This window comes from Pagrus major, chromosome 14 (genome assembly GCF_040436345.1).
Source record: "Pagrus major chromosome 14, Pma_NU_1.0".
Lineage (NCBI taxonomy): Eukaryota > Metazoa > Chordata > Actinopteri > Spariformes > Sparidae > Pagrus > Pagrus major.
The window spans coordinates 7,806,300-7,831,015 of record NC_133228.1 but is presented as its reverse complement, the minus strand read 5'-3'; the positions used below and the strand labels follow the sequence as shown (position 1 = coordinate 7,831,015).

Genomic DNA, 24,716 nt, shown 5'->3' with positions numbered 1-24,716 from the left:
AGCTGGAACATCTGTAAGTTCTTGTTGGAAAGGCAGTGAAGCTTCTTTGGTACCACTTTCTAATAACGAGTCTGTTATAAATAATTCTGAATTTACACTAATGTCTTCATTAATGCTTAATAAATCATTCACTAATGCTTTAAAGAACAGTTATTGTTACCAAAAATCCCATTGGCTGATGTTTGTCCTTTCCACTCTGTATAAATGTGATTATAAATCCTTGTTTTAATTAATACATGCTTATAGGGATTTTATATTCTATAACCCATTATGTCTGTAATCATTAATATTAACACGCCATTTATAAAGAGTGCCTTACTAGACAGTGGTACCTTGTCAGTCATATCATGGCTGGTTGGTCTCTTAACATCAGAGATGAGCTCTGTGTCTGCTGTGCACGCTAACGCTAACAGTATGATTAATGAACATTATCACCTGTCTAAACCTGCCAGGTTGGTCCAGGGGGCAAAAAGCTCTGTAGTGTCATCACAATATCGGACAGTTAAAGTAGTTATGATCTCTGATTGTTGAACACACTGTATTAAAGCGTTAGCATGCTCAGTGGACACAGCTATATGATGATGGAGTTCATCCTCTTATCACATGTCGGGTTGAACCTCAGCCACCACACCACTTAGTCTATACTGGTGTGTGTGTGCCCAAATGATGCGTTTCCTATGTATGTGAAATGTTTGTGTGTTACATGTGTGCATGTGTCTACATGAGGGACTCCAGGCTCTCAGCGATGTTAGTCTGTCCCAGTGGTACTGATCCGTTGGTTTCTGGACTCTGCAGGGCTCTCTGGTCCTCCTGGCTGCTCACTAGACTCAGCACGGCTCGGTACAGATACTGGTACTGCTCCTGTGGGGACAAAACACAGCTTTGAGACTGAAACAGGTTTCATTAGAAAAACCCTTACCACATACGTTTTTGTAAATTAGGATTCTTATAACATGATGCATTTTTCAAAACTGATGGTGAATGCCTGAGGTGAAATTGCTCGCCTCATTGCCATTTTTTAAGTTGTTATAGCAATGACAGTGAGGAATTAGAGCTTTACTAATGTTTATTGTGTGTGTTACTGTACTTACTACATCATTAAAAACCCCAGGCCTCATGAGATTGGTCATCCGTGCAACTTGGTAGACATCTACTGCTCCCTCCTCCTCAAGCTGACTGGACAGGGTGGTGAGGGCACAGAACAGCCCAGATGTAGCACCTCCCAACCTACACACACATACACACACACACATAGCATAGATTTATCCTCACAAAGAAAGAACAATATATTAGAAACAAATGAGTGAGCCTGTCTGTGTTGTACTCACGGATCATGTATGACTGTAGGTGCGTCTGAATGTCTGCTGTGCTCTTTGACTGTGTTGACCAGATCAAAACTGTTTCTGATGGGACTGTCAGGGTTGGGCCAGCAGGTGGCGCTGTACTGACGCACTTCCAACACATAATTGTTCTAGACAGAAGCATTGAAAAACAGAAACGAAGGACTGTAATTGTCTTCATCTTTATATATAAAATACAGTATACTGTGTGTGTGTGTATTACCTGTGGAGACTGCACTGTAAAGTCCTGCACCAAAAGCCTCTCATCATTGGACAAACATAGATGCTCCTCCCCCAAGTATGACACAGTAAAACCCTCAAAGTTCATTGGCTGGTCTTTACTGGGCCAGAAAACACAAGACTGCCCCTCTCCACTCTGACATAAACAGGAAAACATGTCAGAGTGTGTGTGTGTGTTTATACATCATCGTTTTATAAGTGCTATACAGAATACCTGTGGGTGGGTGTGTGTGTTGTACCTGACAGTGTGTGTCCTGCAGACGGACAACAAAGTGTGTGTTGTGTTCCCAGATCATTCTCCAGAAATCTGCCACCGTGCTGCTCAGAGGAGTCTGGCTCACTATGAACTCTTTACTCTGGTGATGTCCCTGCGGAAACACCAGCATCATCAGACTACCAGCCAATGTTTAGTTCATGTATTCAAAACAACAGAAGAGCCCTTTAATAAAATTGGAACAAATTGTTGTCCAGTTTTCTCACCGTGACGTAGGAGGCGTTGATGTACCCTGTGGAGTTTGTTTCTGAAGCTGTCAGACACACTCTTGATCTTTCCACTGTACAAAACAGAGACATGAGTCAGCAATACCACACCTAAAAAATAGAGACCTTGCATAATTCATAAGCCTCTGATCCATCCATGGAAGAATGACTAAATGTTAATCAAACGAAAACAAATGGATTAAATTGGCCAGAAAAGACATGCCAGTTGACTACAAGAACAAGAGACTCAAAAACAACTGCAAAGAGACTCAAAAATGACCTGAAAATGACCAAAAGAGACCCAAAACGACGACAAAGAGGCCAAAAATGACTACAAAGACTCAAAAAATGACCTGAAAATGACCAAAAGAGACTCGAAATGACTACAAAGAGATTTGAAAAAAAACTACAGAGAGACTCAAAACGACTACATATAAACTCGGAAATGACAACAAAGAGACTAAAAAATAACTCCAGAGAGACTCAAAACGACTACATATAAACTCGGAAATGACAACAAAGAGACTAAAAAATAACTCCAGAGAGACTCAAAATGACTACATAGACTCAAAATGACTACATAGACTCAAAAATAACTACAAGAGACTCAAAATAACCACAAAGAGATTTAAATGATTAAACTATGGGAACAATAAACAACTGCAAAAGGACAAAAATGACTACAAATTGACGCAAAACTGGGGCCTATTGTCTCCAAAATGGAGCCATGTTTGCTGTGTGATCATCTGATTAAACATACATTAATATGGGAATATGTACAATGTAAATTCAACATCAGCTGTGATGAACTTGAAAGTGAATTTTTCTTGCTGGCGTCTCTTCAAGAAGGACACTCAAGATCAGAAAATAAAGCCGTCATCTTGTCAGTTGATATTGTGCTTCACTTGGTGCATAAACCCAAACTCCCAAACAAGGTTACAACTCATCAAACTGCTACAAACCATGAAACAACCTGCCACACAGTGAAGGTAAGGCTTTTTACATGGCCTTTCAAAGGAGTTGCCTGCAGTTAGTAAACCAGCCCTGCTTACCAGGCATCAACGCTCTGGCTCTGTTCCTCTCTGCATTGCCGTCCCTCAGGGCAGTGCTGTAGTCTGCGTGTTTCGCCTGACGCTGACTGATCAACTGAAACATATCAAGAGTCAGTTACATTTGCAATGTTCAGTGTGTTCACTTGTAAGTAACAATATGATCAAAAAACACCGGCTAAATGCCTCGAATGTCAACATCACATCAGAGAACAAAGTAAAGGCTTATAAAACATGCCAGACCTTGAACTGCCTGTCCATGCGTGTCCTGCCTGATGCGCCAGGGGTCAGGAGTTCAGACACATAGGTGTGGAGGAGGTCAGAGGTCACCGAGGTGTCACGGCTCATGATGGCCTCCACCAGGGCATCATGGATGAAAATATACTGCTCCTTCAGGTGAGCAACAGGAGAAATGACAAGACACTTTGTTCTCAATAAGGATTGACTGGATGGACATTGAGAAAACACCACTGTCAGTGTGTGTGTGTGTGTGTGTGTGTGTGTGTGTGTGTGTGTGTGTGTGTGTGTGTGTGTGTGTGTGTGTGTGTCTTTGCATCAGTCCGCTTACCTCGGTCTGAACCAGGAAGTTCCTCTGCGTCCGGACGTGTTTTAGGAAACCAAGAACGTTCACTGTGCCCTGATCCTGGATCTGCTGCAGCATGCTGTCTATCACTATGTAGGTTCCTGTCCTTCCCACACCAGCACTATAACACACCATCAGATGTCAAACACATATATTCATTATATGGCATATGTGAAATAGTAACACACACACACGGTACCTGCAGTGTACCAGTACGGGTCCCATCTCCTGTGTCCGTGACCGAGAGGATGCTCTGATGAAGGACAGGACAGGCAGAGAGTATTCTGGGACGCCCATGTCTGGCCACTGGGTGTAGTGGTAATGGAGGACAGTGTGTTCAACTCTCCTCTGAGAAACCTGGAGGACCAGAAGGGGAGATATTATGAGTGTGATTTTGCATGTGAGGAAACATTTATCTACAGAGCTTTACAAAGCCTGTGGTTTTTAGCTTGAACAGACCTAATACAAGAGTGTGTGTGTGTGTGTGTGTGTGTGTGTGTGTGTGTGTGTGTGTGTGTGTGTGTGTGTGTGTGTGTGTGTGTGTGAAGTACCTTATTTGTAGTATCTCTGACAGTGAACGTCCGCAGCGTGTAGTAAGCGAGGGTCTTGCTGCTTTTCAGAGTCACCTGGTATGGGCCGTATTCCTCCTGATTCTCCTCAGGCCAGTACTGGTCACACTTAGTCTGTAGAAAGAATACAAATATAAAACAGAAGCAGATGAACACATTCCTCTGTTCTGAGAAACTACATATTTATTCTCTTTTCAACAGGTCACAGTTTACAAGACACAGCATGGTAGCCGACATAATCAATCTCATCACAAGCGCAAGTGATATCAACATAAAGGCCTGCATAACACTGAAAACTGTAATATCAGTATCATTTATTAACAATGTTCAAATGATTATGTGTTATGTGAAAGAGGTAGCTTATTATGACAAACCCACAGATAATTATAACCCTACTCTGTAGTGCTCTGTGGAGAGTTTTAGCTTCTTTTAGCTCATTGTTATTAGCTAAAAAGCTTTAATAAACCCACTGTACTGAGAACAGTCAAATTCAAGATCAGATGAAGTTGTACTGAATCTGTGAAGAAGCTGCTGTTTGTGTCAGAGTGGTGGTGACCTCCTACCCTTCCTTTCTCCTTTAGGTTGGTTATCATGACAATGACTCCAACGTTCTGCTGCCAGATCATCCTCCAGAAGTCTTCCCTGCCCGCTCTGAGTGGCCCTTGAGCTGCGATGTACGCCCTTGTTCGCTCATAACCCTGCAGAGGAAAACACAATTTAGTAAAGAACACACTTCGATCTGTTTATGGCAAGGTTGACAAAAACACACTTACGTCCACAAAGTTAGCGTTGATGTAGTCCCCACATTTCCCATCTCTGTCCAAACTGTTGGAGAGCTTCACTCTGCTGTGGTCATCTGGGTGAAAAAAAAAAGGGTTTATCAGTTTTATCACTTCTGGCTTTTATAATTGAACATAAACGTTGAACAGTGACGTACAGGCCAGTATGTTGATGTATCTGTTCTTGCTTTTGTTGTCAGGGTGACTGGAGTTGTCGGCAGTGATGCCCATGTCCACTGTGCAGGCCTGCACCTCCTGAAAAACAACAGAAAATACAAATGAGATTTGGGTTAGTCACTCGGCTACACATGCAAATCATCACAATGAGCACTGGACTCACTGGAGTAAACATGGAGACTGATGCTACAGTATGTGACCTGTGTTAAAGCCTCATATTCATAATACTTTAAGATGTTAGACCAGTCTTACAAAAACAGAATTGCATTTCCAGAAATGGATTCATAAAAAAGTGCCACTTAAGTGTCCTTGGTTCCATCTCACTTTGAAAACATGTCCGTATATCAGCTTTTAATACAGACTGAAATCTGAAGAAGCAGAGAAAATCACCTCTACCTCAGATGATTTTAATTAACGAAAACAAACTCTGACAAAGACAAAGTAAACTTCATCTTTCACCTAGTTTACATTCAGTATCACACTGACATACAGATGATGCCGTCTACAAATGGACTACAGGTTTGTCACCAGAGGGTCACACAAAGGAGATTTCATTTTAAACAAACCTCTACAACTGGAGAGGGCTGATACTGTAGGTGTCTTACCTCATAGGATTCTTTGACAATCTAATGGAGGGTGGTGAGGATGCAGAAAGCACGACGATGGTGGTGGAGGTGGTGAAACGAGAGGGGTGGGGGGTAGGGAGCAGGATGATAGACAGACAGACAGACAGACAGGGAGTCAGTGCAGGTACAGGAATATGGGGTTCAGATACACACAGAGAGGCGGTGCTAAATGGGAAACACTAAAAATATTCCCAACTGAGCTGTGGACTTTTAGATTTAACCATGTTCAACTGTGTGTTCTTATTCTACACAGAAATATCAATTACAGCATATCTTTTGTGCATACTGCATACACAAAAAGCTTAGTATGTATCTACAGTCCAAGGCTGTGATGTTTGTTGCTGCAGCTATAGGAAAGTCAAAAACACTGTAACAAATTGGGGTAAAACACACAAATGCGTTTGCAATTACAGGGGCAAAATATACCTGAATTAATCCTATCTGTGTGTGTAACTCAGAGGGTTCATGCTAGGAAACAGAGGTGACTAATGTCATGCAGATGTACCTACTGTTGGAACTAACCCACGAGCTAAAAGCTAAAAATATGCAACAACATTAAGATATGTCAATACGCCACATGAGACATTTCTAAAACACAGATGATGATTGGTACACTCTTTAATAAGTGTAAGTTAATCTATAATAAGGCTCTTATAAGTTCTTAAAAGAGGCTAATTAACGTGAAAAAGACTGTATAAGATTTGATAATAGCAACATAAACACATTTATAATTAGATCATAGGACATTTCTAAGAAACTTGTCAACAGTTTATAGACTGCTATAAGAACATAAATAAAACCTTATCAGTTCTTTATGATTGTTATAATAGCATTACAAAGCTACAAAGCCTAGTTAACTGTCACTTCATTTTACAGGTCAGATTTCATTGTGTGTGATAATTACTAACTAACTCTATGAAATTAACCCCCAATTACCACAATGATTACTTTGAAAATTACACCAATATTATTTGATAATAATAGTCTGCTATTTTCTAATAAGCGGTTTATAAATACTGCTGATCAAGCAATTTTATTTTCCAACCTAAACAACAGACACACTTTTTTTGTAGTTAGCCAGCATTAATTGCTAATTACAGACTAATACAACTTCATAATCAAGAATCCTCTGAGGGGACGAGACAGAAACTAGTTGGAAATTAAAATGGCATGATCAGCGGAAGTTAAGCAAATACCAGCTATTTATTAACTGCTTTTTGGAAAATACTAGAATAATATAATTAAATCTGTTGGGGTAATTTATTCATACATTTTGAAGGTCATTTTTGTGATAATTTGGGGGTCATTTCAAAGAAATGTCGAAATATAAATAAACATATTCCAAAATGTTACATGGTAATTAGTACCTACTTACCATGAAATTTCCAGACCTGTAAAATGAGATTCTACCTAAAGGTTTAACAGTGGTATAACAGGTAACTTAGTTAAACACGGTTCTTATAAGTGCATATAAATGTCTTATATATATACATATATATACTTATATATATATATATATATATATATATATATATATATATATCTTACAATAAACACCTTTATTATCTTATTATTAACACTTATACAGTGTTATTATATAGTCTTATTGCTGTTAGTTACAATCTTATAAGAGCCTTTATCTCTCTCTATTCTTATTACAAGTGCCTTAATATAAAACGTTATGTGAAGGGTTTACCTGCCTGAAAGTTTTCATCGTTTTTATCGATCAAAACCTGCATATCAAATTTTAATGACTGCCTTTGGCTTGGTGTGTTTGTACATTTGAACTAGTCTGGGATGAGAACCAAGTAACACTGGCATGGTTAGTACCAGACCCCCTTCCTGTATACTGTTGCACAACATGTTGAACATGAGAGTTACACATTATCACTGCGCTGAATGATTTCCCTTAAGAACATGATGTTAATAGAGATATGGAAAAGCATTAAGAAGCTATGACAAATGAGTTACGTTACTGTCGACTTACACACATAAACCAAGAATAAATTATGTTTTATTTTATGCTAATTCTAAAATCTTTTACTGGATGATTTTTATCAATTTATCTAATGGCTGTGTATGTTCCCCTCCATGGACATTTTGTCTATTACAATAAGGAACAATCTGCTCACCTCAAACTCCTTGGAGAAGGTGTTGTTGGTGTGCAGCTCCATGACGTGCTTCACAAACTGCTTCACTGTCAGCGGCTCGTGTCCATCTGCAACCACAGAGTGAACATTTTAGTGTGTGCTTAACATTGTGGCTCCAATCTGTTTATAATAAAATCCTTTGAGTGTGTGTGTGTGTGTGTGTGTGTGTTACCTGTGGCCAGCAACATGGGTGTAGATGGAGCAGATATGACTTTAGGCGATGCAGTGTCATCTGGGTAGAAATTTGCTGCCTGGAAACAGTTTCTGTGACACAAACAAATCAGAATTCTGTGAAGTACACAGGCGAAATTGATCGAGGCAGATATCGATCCAGTGTGTGTGTCTGTTTGTACCTCCAGTAGATGAGTATTCCCACCAGTACCAGCAGACAGAGGATGGTGAGAGTGGAGACGACAGCCAGAGGAACGACTGTCCTCTTCTCCCTCTCCACACCTCCGACCAGCCCGATCCGAGACTCATGGCTGCTGTTGCTGCCCTCTGAGGAAAAGGAGCCAGAGTGATGATGTCAGTGTCATGATCGCTGCGACTTTAGTTTAAAGTGCGTTTGTAAATCATGAAATTCCATGAAAAATGATGATAGAAAGCTCCAAAAAACACACACAAGTGGATATTGTGGTGAGACTATTTCGAGGGTCAAAAAGGGATTCTAAAAGTTTACAAATATATAAGAATATAATATAATATAAAATACAATGCAATATAATATTGAGTTATCATTTATAATTTGATCTTCATAAAATGTATGACATTTATATAACATATAATCATATATATTCTATACTTAAGAACTTTACTATACTCTATTCTACTATTCTATACTATAAGACAAAATTGTATAAAAGTACTTTGCAGAAGGGAAAAAAAAATATGAGTTGAAAAAAGACAACAACCTATTTCAAGCTTGTGTTGAGTTTAATTTAAGTCTTGAAATCAGCCAGTGTCCAGTTACTGACAGATTTCCAACTGCTCCTCAAACCTTCCAAAGCAAAACAATCTGCCACACATTGAACCTGCTTTAATTGATTTTCTTTTGGCCACTCGGTGAACCAAAGTAATCGCTTTATAAAGCTGATTTGATCAACTTGTTAGCAAGCCAAACAAAAACCAAGTCCAACATTCACTTTCCTTTTAGCTCTGTTTGAGTGTCTGCCAACTTCTAAGGGAAACCTGGCTTTTTAGCTGCTCCAACTATGTTCGCGTATGTGTAGCGAGTTTCTGTACGTAGTTTCTCTGTTTACCATTTGGTAGTAGGTCGGTTGTATACAATGGGTTTATCAGACCTTAAAACAGCTGCGTACTGTGGCTGTAAAACATGGTTGAGCGACCCGAAAAACCAAATTATTGAGTAGCTACAATGCTACTTTACACACATTTCATCCTGTTACCATAAACATATTGATTATATGAGCCTTAAGTAGCATTAACTGTGTTGTTTGGAATAATAATAAGCACTACCTAACATAAACTAGGTAGGTTAATGTCACCTTATGGGTATGGAAAGAAGTCTGTGAGAGGGAAAAACTAAACTGTAGTGACACATTGTCACAGAGAGGCAGAGCTGAGGAAAAGCTGAGCATTGACAAACATTTACCTTCCATACGCTCTTCTGTGGCCTTGCTGCCATCTGTCAGTGTGAACAGAGGGACGAGATGCCTCAACACAGGACTCCTTGCAGCATCAAACAACAACCTGTCCACACTTTCGGACTGCTGTGAACTCTCTTTAGTTACGGCTGCATCAGTGTCGTCTTTACCACCTCCTTCAATGTGTTCCTCACTCTTCAGACCTCTTCGCTCCTCTTCATCATATTCATCACCATCTCCATTTTCTTCACTGCTGTCAAACAGTGGGAGCTCTGCTGTAGGTCTATCTTGACTGATAGACAGCTGGAGACCATCTCTTCTGCCAGATACAACTTCTCTCTTGCTGTCTTCCCTTCCATCACCTCTGTCACCACTTTTCTTTCCACCTACAGCTTTGATACCTTTATTATCACCACTGACTTTCATTCCTTTTCCATGTCCACCTTCCTCTCTATCTCCACCATCTCCAGAACCATGGATGTTCACAGGCCGGCTAAAAACTCTGAAATTTGACTCAATTTCCTCCCCACTGCCGGTCTCAGTGTTCATTTCCGTTCCTATTACAGTCTCAACTTCAGTTACTCTCTCTTTCTCATTCAGCGTGTCACAACCTGCTGTGCTATTGAGCTGTCTGGCACTCTCATCTGTTTCATCATCCATTTTCCTCACGTTCTGATTCCCAGTGGCATTTACTGCTTTTCCTTCTCCAACCTTTTCTTCCTCCTCACTACTTTGCTCACTTTCATTCTCTGCTACTGTTCCACTTTCTTTCTTGCCAATTATTTTGCTTCCTGCCTCATCATCCGTTTCACTATCCATCTTAATACCTGTTGATCTACTCTTTTTCCCGGTATTATCCACCTTGAATCTAATAGTAGATAAGGTAGATAGATAATTAACAGTAGTAACTCTATCAAATTCCTGATTTAACCTGTTGTTATAGAGGCCAGAGCCTGATCCACTTCCCTCAGCTGGCGGGCTTGGGTTGGACTTTTTACGTCTGTCTGTCCTGGCTTCCTCTTGATCTTCTCTTTTGTTGGGAAGTGGCAACTTATTCAGACCATCTTGAACTCGACCATCAACACTTGGGTTACTTCCCTCAGCCGTGTTTGCTTCTGATAAGTTAATGGTACTCAAGGGATTACCAGACCATAGAGAAACGGAATAAGTGGTGATGAAGCGATCCTGAGAACCCAGAGTTGTAGAGGTTTGACGGACGATAGAGTGCTCTTCAGAGGACTTGTCATTTTGATGAAAGATAATGCCACTTCTCTTATCTTCAGGGAGAGAAGGAAAAGGACGGATATTGCTGGTATATTCATTAAAAAGGTTGAGCGATTGAGGCGTTACACTGAATGAATCTCCGTCGACAGAGAATCCTCCTTCTAAGACAGAGACCGCAGGCTCGACGATCACTCCACTAAGACTGTTAGGAGAGTTTGTTAAGCCAGAAGACTGATCAAAGGCTAAGTCCTCAATCTTGGATGTGGGTGTTTTTGCTGCAAGTAAAGTCAAAGTAAAAGTTTGAAAGAAAAATGCTCAAGGACAGCAGCAATGAAACTTTCTCACTCCAGGAAAAGATGAAAGAAAAGTTGACAAAGGAACTCCGCAGATGAAGAACATGAAAGCTGGACTGAAGCTGAGAATTTCAGACAAAGTAAAGGTTGAATTTTCATTCATCATCAAGCCCCACACCATACACAAAATGCAAAAAGAGAGCCAAGAATTGGAATTATTTATTGAGATCCTGAATGAAGACATGTCACAAATCAGCGTGGTGAAGAAGCACAGACAAGGTCCCCTTAAGATGAAGTGCATTCTGCAAAGGACAGAAGGATAAAACAACCACCAGAGTGCGCCACTGAGCCACAGAAAAGAATGCAGACCCAGAAGAAGTATCCCAAAAGTAGATGCTAATCACTGAGCTTGAGTGGACTCAAGTAGATTATGAAGAGCTGGGAAAAATATGACCTCATAAAGAGTCATAACGTGCTGCAAGAGTTTAGGAAGAGTCAAAGCATATTTTATTTCTGAACCAGTTCAGAGAGTGAGGCAGCTGCTGATTATCACTCTAATCATCATCAACGCCAGCTTTTTCTTATCAACCATCATCATTACCACCACCACCAACTGCATTATCTACATCGTGCCACTATACAACATGCCACCACGATGTGATTAGCCAAACAGCAGTGGGCTATTAGAGGAGACAGGCAATCATCCACTGCAATTAAGTCCAGCTGTCTACCCACCACGAAAACACATTTATTTATACCATGCTGCTGCTCTGTTAAATGCCTCATATTATAAATGCATAACCACTTTTAATAGGAAGTAAAAGGTCACATTCATTATAGTATATGATATATGCTTCTTAGGTGTTTCATCTTACCATTAAACATGGGCTGTGTTGTGTGCATCAGCACCCTGAGCAGAGAGGAGGAGGTGAATGATTTGTAGACCGACTCAGCGAGTGTGTTGCTGGCGGTCGCAGCCCTCGCCGTGATCCAGGAGGGGCTAGAGGGAACTGAGGTGATGGATTCTGGTACAGGTTTGTTCACAGGGGCATCACTGTCTTCTGAGGCTGGCGAGGAGGCTTCACTCACTTTATTACCTGCGGGACAGAATGCATGTACATGATGACGATATCGAGCAATGTGCAACGTGATATGATTTTTTATGATGACATAACGTGAGCAAACTTGATGTTATTTAATGTGATGTCACATGATAAGTCATGGAATAATATCATAGCATGTGACATATGTGACACAAAATGACAGGTGATCTGACGTGCCATACTGTAATGTATTGTAAATCCTACTGTATGATGCAACGACGTCACATCACATGAAAACTTAGATGAATGAATGAAAGAACCCACAACGATACACAAGACACAACAAAATCATATAAACAAGATCCAGAATAATGCTTTTTCAAACAAAGTCCAAAATGAAAGAAAAACAATTTGAGTAATTTTAAGACATATGCAAAAAAATTCTAAATTGCTGAGAAAACATTTACTGTAGAAATGAGCATGAATATTAGTTGAATAGGACATCTTGTATCCTTTTCTGGGCTTGTTAGATAAACTTAAAAACATCATAAATGAACAGCTCGTCATTAGTTACGATGATTGAGCAGCAGTAGCTGTTCATATTTATTCAAACATCTGTGAAATGTTCCAATTATATATAAAACATACACACACATTTTGAACATGTTAGTGTTAACACTGGTGTTAATCTGAGCAGATTCACTGGCAAGTGTCCAGCGGAAGAAAAAATCTTCTGCTGGTACCTTTTTAAATATTTATGAGCTTAAATTCCTCCCTGGCATTGCACAAAGAGCTGCAGTACCAAACCAAGATGTTTTTGATAAACAGAAAAAGCTTCTCCAATCAAATCCGACCTGGCAACACTGCAGCAGCAGGCACTGTTGCAGCAATGGGTGTGGTTTCTAGTGGAGAGTTGTTAACCGTGTCTTCATAGAAGACATCTGTGACTTGGATGTCCTCCACAGGAGGGGTGAAGAGGTCCGACTGGGGAGATGGGAGGCCACTTTCACCGGCTTGGTCTGGCGGACCATTATCACCTGACTGCAAGTAGAAGGGCCACAAAAACATTGGGTTTCATGGATGAGGAAACTTTCATTGTTTCAACATCATGTGTTACAGTTATCAGTTTTAAGGATGGCGGTAAATAAAACATTGTGAAAAAAAGACAACATGTTTAGTGTTTACTACCTGATGTGGCAACTCTGACAACGAGGCCTCTTCTGTAATTTGTCGGCGAATTGTCGGCAGGGTAGTCGACCGAGCAACTGGAAACAGGAACCCTGGCTGCTCTGTTACATCAGTTACCCATATTGCACCGTTGCCGCCAAAACCCACATTAGTGAATGGCCGTTGTGTCAGAATCCTCTCATCATCATCAATCCAGTTCTGATCCATATCATCGGGTTTAGACTTGCTCCGACCTGGTTTCTTTTTCACATTCTGGTTAAGTCGAGTTTTCTGAAGAACGGCTGACTCTGAGGGACTCTTTGGGGTTGGACGCGTGCTGACCTGGACCGGGAGGTTCGGGTTTTCCTGAGTTTCGCTACCTGGTTGGTTTTGGTAAACTCTGGTCTGCTCCACTGGGATCTCCTCCACTGGGCTGTGGTCCTCTGCAGACGAATCCACCTGATTCTGGTTCTCTGGCTTCTCCAATCTGGTTTTGGATGAGACCTATCACAAAGGAAAAATCACAAGTGTGTGGAGCTGTGTCACAACATGTCTGGTTATATACTGTATGTGATTGAGGGCTAGTCCTTGTTAAAGGAGGAATAAAAACATGGAAAGATTGTAATACTGTTGCTGCTTCCTCCTTAAATGAGTGAATATAAACATCCTACCAAAGACACAGTGGTGCAGTGGTCTTGTTTACTTCTTAACATTCAAATTAACTGATAATAAGACATAAAATAATCTCCATTAATGCAGCGAGGGGCACAGGCTGCGCTGCTTCTCTCAGTGAGAAAAACATGTTGGCATTACTGTCGTATTTTGGTTATTTTTTATCTCTCCTAAACATGCTGGAAAGTCCCTTATAACCTTCTATCCTCTTCTGAAAACACTCAGTGACAAGCCTCTACTGACATAATTACAATTATTTGCATAATAATTAGGGTTTCTGATAAGACTGAATACAAGGCAAACTTCATCACTGCAAAATAATTCCACAAAAAGAGTTCAAACATGCAGAGTGGTGTCAGGTCCTACCTCCCTGTTGCCTTCCAGATCTTTTGTGACAGCCTCAGGATCTGAATCACTTTCTGCAGAGAAAAAAGACTGTTAAGTGTAGCAGTTAAAATGTATGCTCTTACTTTATAGGAGTTTGTCTGTATATTTGTTTGTACCAGGGTCTTCTAACGGCATGTCCACTATAATCTGGTCACTCCATCGTCCTCTGAGTCCGTTGGTGCAAATAGCAACCACCTGAACCACATAGCTGCTGTTGGCCAGCAGGCTGGGGATGATGGCACCCTGTAAAATCACATATTTTAAATTAGTGTTTCCCAAACCTTTTTTTTTTTTTGTCATCAACAACCCTCTTAGAGGAGCTCAAGTACCCATTCATCAACACCAGCCCCTCAAATACAAATGTGTTCCTTTGAATGCAATATGAACTGCGTGTAATTTAACACTATTAACTTTATGAAAGAGGATATTGTTGCAAATATTATCTAGAATTGTTGATGACTAGCTTTGGTCTGTTTTATCTTTTTTTGGTGTATTTGGTCAAGTTTGCATTCATACTAAGATCTCTAGCACTTTTAACTATCTTCATCTGTTTCTCTGCTCGCATTAGGTGGCGTTGAGCTGTCACAACTGCCTCAGCAATGGTTTATGATTTCATCATTTAGGAGAGAAAAGCATAATTCATCCGATAAAATTATATTAATTCCCCTTTTTTAGTTTCGCTTCAAAGAAATTTACCTATAAACTCAAGATCAGTATCATCAAGTAGCTGAACTACTCAATAATCTTACCACATGCTGCCTGGTAACTGCAGAAGAACCCCCTGGGGTACAAGCTCTCCTGGGTGAAAATCATAGATTTAAATATTTCTGCTGTGAAATGTCCTTATTTTTGAGTCTTGCAAGTTTTTGAGAGAGTCTGCTAACCATGCTGTATTTGACATTTACAGCACATTACCTTAATGCTAATGTACTTTCAAGTTGCACATATGCAAATACCTGTTGTGTGAAAGCCACCTCATGCTTTGTATTTTATATCATGGACTTGTGCATCTCTATTGATGGCATCAAATCATAATCTAGTCATAATTCCACTACAATAGTGTGTGCCAATCTTAATAAATAATTCCCCTGGTGGGTTTTTATTAGATGTTTCATTTTTTTGTATGATATGTTAAAGTCTTAATCTTGAGTTAGCTTAATAATGTATCATGTATTGTAAATCAAAAGTAAAATCTGAAAGACATTATATTGTTTTTTATGCTTTATCAATATAAGAGCCTTAAAAAAACAAGTACAACACAAATAACAAAAACTATAGAAAAGCCAACAAACCCAAACTGAAAAAACTCAGAACAAAAAAAAGACTATATCAGAACCGAAAAGAAATGATGCACTTGTATGCACAAATGTAAGGTCTGCAAACAAAAGGTGGTGTTTACATTTTCTAACAGCCTTCATTTGTGTCCTATTATGTTGGTCTGATTATTGACGACTTGTTTACATACATGCAAAGGCTTGTGCACATACACACCCTCATGCAGACAAACATGTAAATACACATACACAGATATTGCTGGTCACGTTAGGGGATGCTCAATGACCCGTTAAGAGGCCAAGATTGACTGTCACCATCAATCAATCAATTACTTTGATCAATCCAGATCCCTGCAGCAGTCGTAATGTGTCAGTGAGAGATGGACAGTGAGAGTGGACGGATGATTGAGGCAATTTTGACAAATTATGTTCTAAAATTTGCTGCAGGAGAAAAGGGAATGACTGTAATTTTCTATCTATTATGTATTTATAGGTCAAACGTACATGTGTGGACTGCAGATAATGGTTCAAAGGTGAGTGTACATATGTTTGTAATGTGATGTTTTCATCCGTTTTGTTGAGAGATGTGATGAGATTCTTTCATACCACGTCCTGGTCCCCATCTGTCCTGTACTCCTGCTTGCTCTGGTCACGGCCCTGCAGCCTCTGGTAGGTGACGGTGTACCAGTCGATGGTTGTGTCGTAAACCACACGCGGACGCTCCCACATCACCACGATGGTCGTGTCGTTCTGGGCGTCGGCCTGAACATTCTCTGGCTCTGAGCTGCAGGCTGGAGACGGCAGAAAGAAAAAAGAAAGTCATTGATTAGTGTGGATGTGGCAGAAAACTCAATAAAAAGCCCCAAAAGAAATAGATGAAAAACATGAAAAGGTACGACGGGACATGTAAACATGAACCGCACAGTGCAACATCACACATTAAGTTCAGTGTTGCTGAAGGTAAAGTGATGTCAATCAACTGCACTGAAAATGGAAGAAAACAGCAATAGATTTTAAAAAGCCCAGCTCAGGAGGTGAGAGTGGCAATGAGTGGGAGGTGTGTGTGTGTGTGTGTGTGTGTGTGAGTCTGGCTGCATGAATTTGTTACAGGCAAAAGGAGCCTTTTCTGAATTTCTGAATACTTTATTTCAATTTCAAAAAGAGCTGCAAAATAAATTGCCTGTGCTGAGAGGAGCAGGGGCACTGAACTACAAAGACGAGCTGCCTAGCAACCCAAAAGACCCACTTTACTTGAGGGTCGACTTTATGAAGATGGAGAGCATCGTGAATTACATCTTTTGATGATCATGACTGGGCTGACCGTGGAGGACAGCGTTATAGTTACAGAAGAGGCAGAGGACGGGCAATATTTTCACTCATAGCAAAAAATTGTAATGTAATATTTATATTGATCCCTGGAGGGGGAGAGTCAATTTTCTCCACCGTGCTGCCCCAAAATTTTGGTATAAATTAGATAAGTGAAAAGATTTAGAGCCTTGGAGAAGTTGAGATTCAAGGTTGAAGTTTTTTAAGCCTAATAAGGAAGACATTTTTTGTAGTAAAAAAAATCATAACATGATGCATCTGCTGGTTGATCAATACCAGAGTCTGAGCCAACGCCTGTCTGCTGAGATCTCTGTTGCTCCAAACTCACTTTCTGGCACTGAGTTAAAACTGATGGTGAGCAGGAAAGTGACAGCACATGACTTTTCAGCTCAAAGGACTCCAATGTACGGCATCTAATTAAGCTCAGTGTAAATGTGCTATCTAACCATGGACGTGAACCCAAAACCATAAGAAGGAAAAATAATGTAAGAATAAGAATAAGCTTTTAACCAAAGCTGAGGTCATGTCGTACATTTCTCAGTTCTCTACCTAGCATGTTGCTGGATGGCCTGTGGGCACTGAGCCCACTCCCATGTCAAAACAGGCTCAGCACAGAGGGCGAGGAGATTAAAAGGAAAACAAAACTGAGAACTGAGAGCAGCCGAAGAAGAGACACGTAAAAGCAAAAAAGGGGTCAGAGAATGGAAATCAGTTCTTTTATCTAAACCCAAGATACAGATAAAAGCTGCAAGGTCTCTCATTTTGAGTAGCTGGAACCAAAGAAGCACTTCTTTACAGTTTTTTGCCATTTTAAAAACGAAAACTGAAACAATTATCAATTTTCTAAATAAAAGGCATTTTTTGTCATTTAAATAGTCATTTATTGACTAACTGTTTTAGCTCTTTTCAATCTATTCTTTCTATTTTTCAACATTCGTTCAACATTCATCATGGAAACATAGATGTGAGCATTTGGTAAAATAACCCCTCATTTAGACATTAATGCATCTTCCTATGTTATCTATATGTACAATGTGGTTTCCTTTGGTTAAGACTTAAAATGGGTTTGGGTGCTTGATGACGTACTGGGTGTGCGCACGTCCTCCACTCCGGTGTACGAGGCAAACACCTGACCCATGAACTGCTGCTGCTGTTCCCTGAAGTTGTTCTGCAGGTAATCGGTAAGCATCACGTACCCGGCCTGCTCCATCGTCATCACTTCACAGAACACCTCCAACTGGGTACACAGAGAAGAGAAGAAAAGTAGCAACTGAAACAAAGAAAATAAACATGAGTCTGTTGCATCTTCTCCGTTCACCACACAGTTGCCAAATAAAACCAACACTGATACTAGTGAGTGTGCGTTTGCTTAAGAGGTTTGTGTTGGTGCCAGACGGAGGAAGAGAGACAGTGCTGCTCTATTTTTGGTTCGTACACTGTGCCCATGTCATGCCTTGCCACCCCCGTTTCAATCATGCAAACACAGACAAACACAAGCACGCACACACACGCACAAATATGCACACAGAATATACATGCAACCACTTTCATGACCTCATTCACTCTCCATTAAATCAGCTACATAATTGATAATTATCACACAGATGATTTCATGCTCAGACATCCTTAAGGGTCTTCAGCTAGGAATCCAGCTGCAGTAACATTACAGTGTCTGTTGTGTTGTTGCTGCACGATGGGCCTTTTTTCAAAAAAAAAATTTTTTAAATCATGCCACAACAAAAACCTTATTCTGTAGGGTCACATTTTGACTAAACCCTTCACATTGCATCACTTCAATGTGATGTTTTGTTTTCATTTTGTGCACAGATGTCAAAGACAGCTGACCCAAAACCAGCAACGAACTAAAACACTACCGGCAGCACTGATGTTTAACTTCACAGAAATCCATTTGAAAAATGTCCACTTTTTAAACTGAAAGTCAGTGAAGGTCCATGTTTTTATAACTTTTACGTAACAAAAGAAATCCAATATAAACTTTAATTTTTTTCAGTATTTTGAAACACTGTGACTGCATGCGTTCAGTATTAAGAATTAAACATTTGCATCACAAAGCTTGCAGGCTTTCATCAGACACAGTGCTACATCAATTTAGCACTTAGAGCCGCTGTCACTGACTTCAAAAGAAGCATCATGGCAGTCGGCTGCGCTTGTTGTATAATGCATTCAGCTTAAAAGAGTGAATGAACATTAAAACATTATTCTACAAGTTGAGGTGTTCAGAAAGAAATTAGTATTCGTTAGTTGTAGAGGACACCTGTGTGTGTGTGTGTGTGTGTGTGTATGTGTGCGTGTGTGCGTGTGTGTGTGTGTGTGTGTGTGTGTGTGTGTGTGTGTGTGTGTGTGTGATAAAACTAGAGGTGTCATAATTCTCCAAATCCCGGATTCGTTTTTCGATAAAAAAAAAAATGTCAGCAGGGACAGCTATGCCATTTGAAGACCATCGCATCTGGATTCGTTTCAAGTTTGAATAGTATATTCAACAAAAAGATTCCAGAGTTCAACAAAACATAGTTCGTTACAAGGATCTGTTACTCAAGTCGGTCCTGAGTAAACCCTCTTCCCAAACAAATCAATACAACAACAAATCTCTGAAAAAAAAAGAAAACCTGCGCAAGGAGCAGGGTGACAAATCGCTGCTCCTGCTTTTTGAAATTGAAGCTTATTTGGATTTTGATTTTGAATTGAAATCATGATACCCAATATAACTTGCACTGACCTGTGTTTCTGATATGGCCACCGTGTTTTTAAAGACGATCCATTCCACCGTCTCCGAGCAGGGAGGTGCAGTTAGTGAGCCGTTGTAGATGTAATATTTATCTGTGCTATTAGGCAGCAACGACCGCAATGTGAAGGCTTCCATTGATCCGCTCTTTCCTGGTAAGAAAAAAAAAAAGTCCCATCAGAACAACAAAATGTGACAACAAACAACAGACATTTTGTCCGAAACTGTAAAACCACCTGGGACCAAGCATTTTGAAAGTGTCTGTGATATGCATCATGATGTTCATCAAAAGCTAATCAGCATCTTTTTATGATTCATGGTATCATTATGTGAAATCCACTTCTTATTTTCACTTTAATGACATTTAAGTTACCTCATAGTTCTGTTGATTTTGAAGATTAATGTATTGGACTCCATTGTCTGAAATTGATGTCAATTTGTAGAATTTTTTGATTTAACTTTAAACATGTATTTACTGGCTTAACTAGATTTTATCCCAATCATATTTGGTAACAAACATTACAGTTTGCTTTTCATTTGTTCATGGACACTGTTATTCTACTTCTTTGACCAGAAATATTCAACACAATCAGGATTTTGTCTGGTAAACATGAAATCAAATACTTATTTGACTTTTATTTTTATTATATCACCACTAGGGATGCACGATAACATTGAGACGCTTTAAAAATGAAATATCAGCATCAGCCTGAAATGGAAATTCATGCCGATTGGACAGGCTGATAAAATGACGCTTTATACATGCACAAGCAAATCGTGAATGTGAATGTGCCCAGTGAATGCGTACATTTTGAAAAGAATTGCATGTCTGCATCTATTGGTGGGCCATCATGATAAGAGCACCCATCCATCTATTTATCTGGGGTCGGGTCGCGGTGGCAGCAGGCCAAGCAGGACGCACAAAACAATAAGAGTAGGCAGAATAATATGTTATTTCCACTACTGGAGAGACATTATGTACTATGTAATTAGGTGGAAAAATATGTGTGTGTATCAGCATCGGCAGTCAGTGGAAAAAGAGTTGGAAAATTGATGCATACTGGATAACGGCAAAAATCCAATTGCTTGCATCCCTTGACAGGAACTGCACCCAGCTACACTCTTTGCAGAAGACACATGTTCATTTTCACCCAGAGGTAGTATGTAGAAGTGACCTACCAAACCTGCTGACAGTGTTGACGGCTTCTATAACGGGACTGAAGCTCTCGTTGTCGTCCAGGCTGATCTGTGGAAAAGAACATGAGCTTCACAGACAGGCAAATATAAGACTTTTATTCTAACCATTTAGGGAGGGAGTGACTGATCTCTAACTCAGGCTCAAATCAACAGTTTGACCTACTTCAAAGAGCACAACCAAGGCAGCGATCCTCCCTCCTCCCTTAACAGCATCGTCCAGACTTGGGAAGACAGCTGCATCGTAACAGTAGATCTGCATCTGAATGAGAACAAAAAACAGATAGGTTAGCTGAACTCAGGCTTCATTGGTAATAAATGAGTGAACAGTAAATATGTTGCTGGATAGATGAATAGATTATATTTATTTCTGTACCTCCAGAGGGTATTTCATCCCGTTCAGGCTGTGTTCAGACCCATCTGACGTTGCATTGCAGCGGCCCCAGTGGAAGGTGATTCTGGCAACACGAAACCTGGAGCTCAGCCCTCCTCCACTCACAAAGAACTCCCCTTCCACACTGATGGACACTAAAACACACACACACACTTTAGATTTAAGGTTTATGTAAACCTTGATGTTGTTACAGAGCAAAAACGGTTTCCTTCATGGCTGAATGCTGAAACTAAAGTACAAGTGCATTGAGATGAAGTTCGTCCAGTGGCCCCTTGAGGGTGTTTTAAGAAACCCAGACTGTCAGAGTCAGACATTTCCTACAACAGGCTTAATACGGGTTTGAGGGCTTTGCTTGATTGACAAGTCTTTCAGACCTCAATACTCAGCTGTGGTCAGCCTGGGCACCCAGCTAAATTTGGATCTTCTGGCACTAAGCAACTGGCGAGATGGTGATTCTTCCCCTCAAAAAGGACACAACAGTGTCTGGCTGCTATAACTTCAATATGTTCATGTGTTCGTGCATTAAATATGGATATTTTGGGCTATTAAAAATGTATTGTAAACATGTGTTATCTAAACCTACATCAACTGGTCATTTGGGAGCAACCAAAACAAGTTATAAACATATTACATATTATTCCCACATAAAGGAAATAATAAGGGCCTTATATTTTCATCTTTTATATTCACCACTTGGAGGTGAACTCTAAGTGAGCAATCTCTTATCAAAATGTTCTGATGCTCCATTTACTTTGTTGAAAGACCATTGACTCACAACAGGATATAACATTGAGTTCAGTGAGACTGTGCAGGCCATATATTTCTCTCGTAACATCATGACAGCTTTGCAATATCTGTTTTAATACGCAATTTCCTCTCTGAATTCACACGGAAAAAAAAGATTAATTTTAGGACCATTAACGTATAGAAGGCACACACACAGACACACACACACAGATTGAGCCCAGGCTGTATTGAAAAGATGGTGCTGATAGCTCAGACAGTTTTCATTTGTTTATCAGGCCAGACATCACTCCTCACGCTGCCTTTGCTCTCACTGTCTCTTCACATCGTCCTCATTTCCCTCCCCTGCTCCTTCTCTCTCTATATGCATACATTTATTCCTCTTGCTACTTTGTTGGTTCTTTTCTGTTGCACAGTTTCATCTCTGCCTCTCGACATCGATCGCCCTTCTCTCTCCACATGATCTCTCAGTACTGCTGCCCCTCTGGTTGCTTCTCTCTCAATTACTTGGTCTTTGCCTACTTCCCTTTCATTGTCTGACTCTTTGTCCTTTAAATCCTCGCTGCTCCTGTCTCTCATTAACCCCCGAGTTGTGAATCGTCTTCTCTCTGCATCTGAAAAGTTAAGCTTCTTTCCACATCTAGGGATTAGGATGTCATGTTAAACAGCACCAGAATAATGTCAAAATCATTTCCATAGATTGAATCTACTGCACACTCTATCTTTCTCCTCTGGTTGCTGCCTTATTATGCGCTTGTGTGGGATCTGAAAGAAAACTCTACACGTCACTCATCTTCACCAGAAACAGCCTATGTTTTGATTTCCTGTGGGGTGGCATTGCAAACATGGCTTCTACAGCTTGAACTGCAAATGTAAAAAAAAGAAAAAGAAAAAGAAAAAATAGAAACTTGCACTTGGGAAAAGGTTTTAATCATGGCTGAAGTATGCTTGAAATTCTGATGGATTGGTAAGATTTATTTCTCATGAGGAAATAGCGATAAAGAGGAGTGAAAGAAGATTAACACACCAGTCTTTCCATTGTTGTGGATGGTGCTGGACTCTGCCGTAAGTTTGTCCCAGCCTTCAAACTGCAGATTCTGGTACTGCAGCCTGACTTGGGTAAACGTCTCATCGATGTCCACAGGAGACTGCCTGGCGCTGTTACAGGATGGGTACCTCTTACCCCAGTTGCGCTGGTTCAGGGTACCTGTATATGAGAGAGAGTGGCAGATTAATGAAGAGAGGAACATGTTCATGGACTGCCGATTTGAAATCATCATCGGCAGAAAATCTGGGGCCATAAAGAAACGATAGAATACAATAGAAATTTGTCAGTTTACACTGAAATTCATTTTGCACCCTCAGGCAGCTCCACTTAGGATGTTTACACACAAATTAGATACACAGTTAACATAAGGTACATATTGATAAAAGCATATCAAATGATGTGTATGCACAAAAAACATGCGTTCGCCTCCTCCCACACATAAGATGGTGTTTATAAAGGAAGAATGTGCAGCATACTTCAGAGCAGCTGTGGGTGAAATGATGAAGTGGACATAAAATATAAGGTGAGGAATGTAACATTGTTTGCCAATTTCACTGATTGTGTAATTTTTTTGTAGTCAACACAGCGTTCAGAAAAATGTCAAAAAGGGGCACATTTATGCATTTTTCTCTCTCTTTCATTCTTTCATCTCATTTTTTAAATTTACATTGGAACCATCTGATCCTGAATAATGAAGCAATTTGTATAGACAGTGTCAATATGAGCTCTATAGATTAATTACTGATCATCCTTCTGGTGTTTAATAATAATAATGACTGAGATGTTATTGCGATCATGGTTTGCAGGTACATTGTGAGCGCATTGCTTTAAATAGATACAGCTGCACATAATGGTCACGCCAAATGATAGCTGTTCAAATGCTGCTGGAGAACCTTGCTGATGAATCGCAATCAATTTTACTTTTTATTCTTGCTGTTCTTCTCTTTGAAAAGGTCCAATAAGTGGCTGATATGCAAACGGGTGTATAAGGACATTTCTACATCCCTTTATGGATAATTGTGGGAGTGTACATGAAGCTTGTGCAAGTGCACCCACTTCCACAATTACTGAGATTTATAAAATAGAATCAGGCATACATACGCACAGCTTTATAAAAAAGAAAAGCAATCGAACATTAAATGTAGTCATGATTTATGGATGCCTTTAATATACCTGTACTACATGTCTTATAATTGTGTATTCCTGTGTTGAATGAGTATGGCTCTAACGAGGGCAGATGGTCAAACTGTAAGTGAAACATTACTGGTTGGCCTCAGGTCACAGTTAATCCTCGCACTCTGCAGTATGAGCGTGTGTGTGTGTGAGTGTGCATTGTGAATGCATGTCTTGTATTCTCTGTACATTTATTCTGTCAATTGTGCTTGTGATTGGGGAGAGGGTTGCACAGCATGAATTCTGTTTAAACTTATTGATGTGGTGTGGGTATGTGTGGGTGTGTATCTGTGTGTTTTAACAAGGCTTTTCACATGAATAATGTAAAAGAATATGAACAGCATCAGGAGAAGCTAAAATTGCAGCCAAACATGCAACACAAAAAATCAAAATCAAAAGAAGGAAAAGCAAAAGGGACATCCACAAGATTTTTTATT

General features: G+C 40.0%; 1 protein-coding gene across 1 annotated transcript; it reads right to left on the bottom strand.

Annotated features, from left to right (window-relative positions):
- Positions 1 to 309: 309 nt before the first annotated feature.
- On the bottom strand, positions 310 to 23,335 carry ptprz1b (protein tyrosine phosphatase receptor type Z1b). Its single transcript, XM_073481140.1, has 30 exons — positions 23,086 to 23,335; positions 21,297 to 21,448; positions 21,087 to 21,182; positions 20,906 to 20,972; positions 19,721 to 19,878; positions 18,070 to 18,220; positions 16,264 to 16,448; positions 14,500 to 14,626; positions 14,363 to 14,415; positions 13,346 to 13,828; positions 13,012 to 13,198; positions 11,990 to 12,211; positions 8,347 to 8,491; positions 8,166 to 8,257; positions 7,976 to 8,061; positions 5,823 to 5,843; positions 5,199 to 5,295; positions 5,035 to 5,117; positions 4,825 to 4,959; positions 4,244 to 4,375; positions 3,892 to 4,049; positions 3,678 to 3,813; positions 3,353 to 3,499; positions 3,113 to 3,206; positions 2,061 to 2,134; positions 1,820 to 1,948; positions 1,564 to 1,716; positions 1,329 to 1,471; positions 1,092 to 1,227; positions 310 to 861 (listed from the first exon to the last, which is right to left on the bottom strand). Exons 1-30 carry the CDS (start codon positions 23,333 to 23,335, stop codon positions 718 to 720), a joined length of 4,236 nt encoding a protein of 1,411 aa, XP_073337241.1. The 3' UTR covers positions 310 to 717.
- Positions 23,336 to 24,716: the final 1,381 nt, after the last annotated feature.

Bases quoted from the DNA above. Each gene is read 5' to 3' on its own strand.
- ptprz1b (XM_073481140.1), bottom strand. From the start codon at position 23,335: ATGATTTCAAATCGGCAGTCCATGAACATGTTCCTCTCTTCATTAATC. The intron at 21,183-21,296 runs GTACAGAAATAA...GTTCTCATTCAG, and splicing joins GGATGAAATACCCTCTGGAG to ATGCAGATCTACTGTTACGA. The intron at 3,207-3,352 runs GTCTGGCATGTT...GATATGTTTCAG, and splicing joins GCATGGACAGGCAGTTCAAG to TTGATCAGTCAGCGTCAGGC.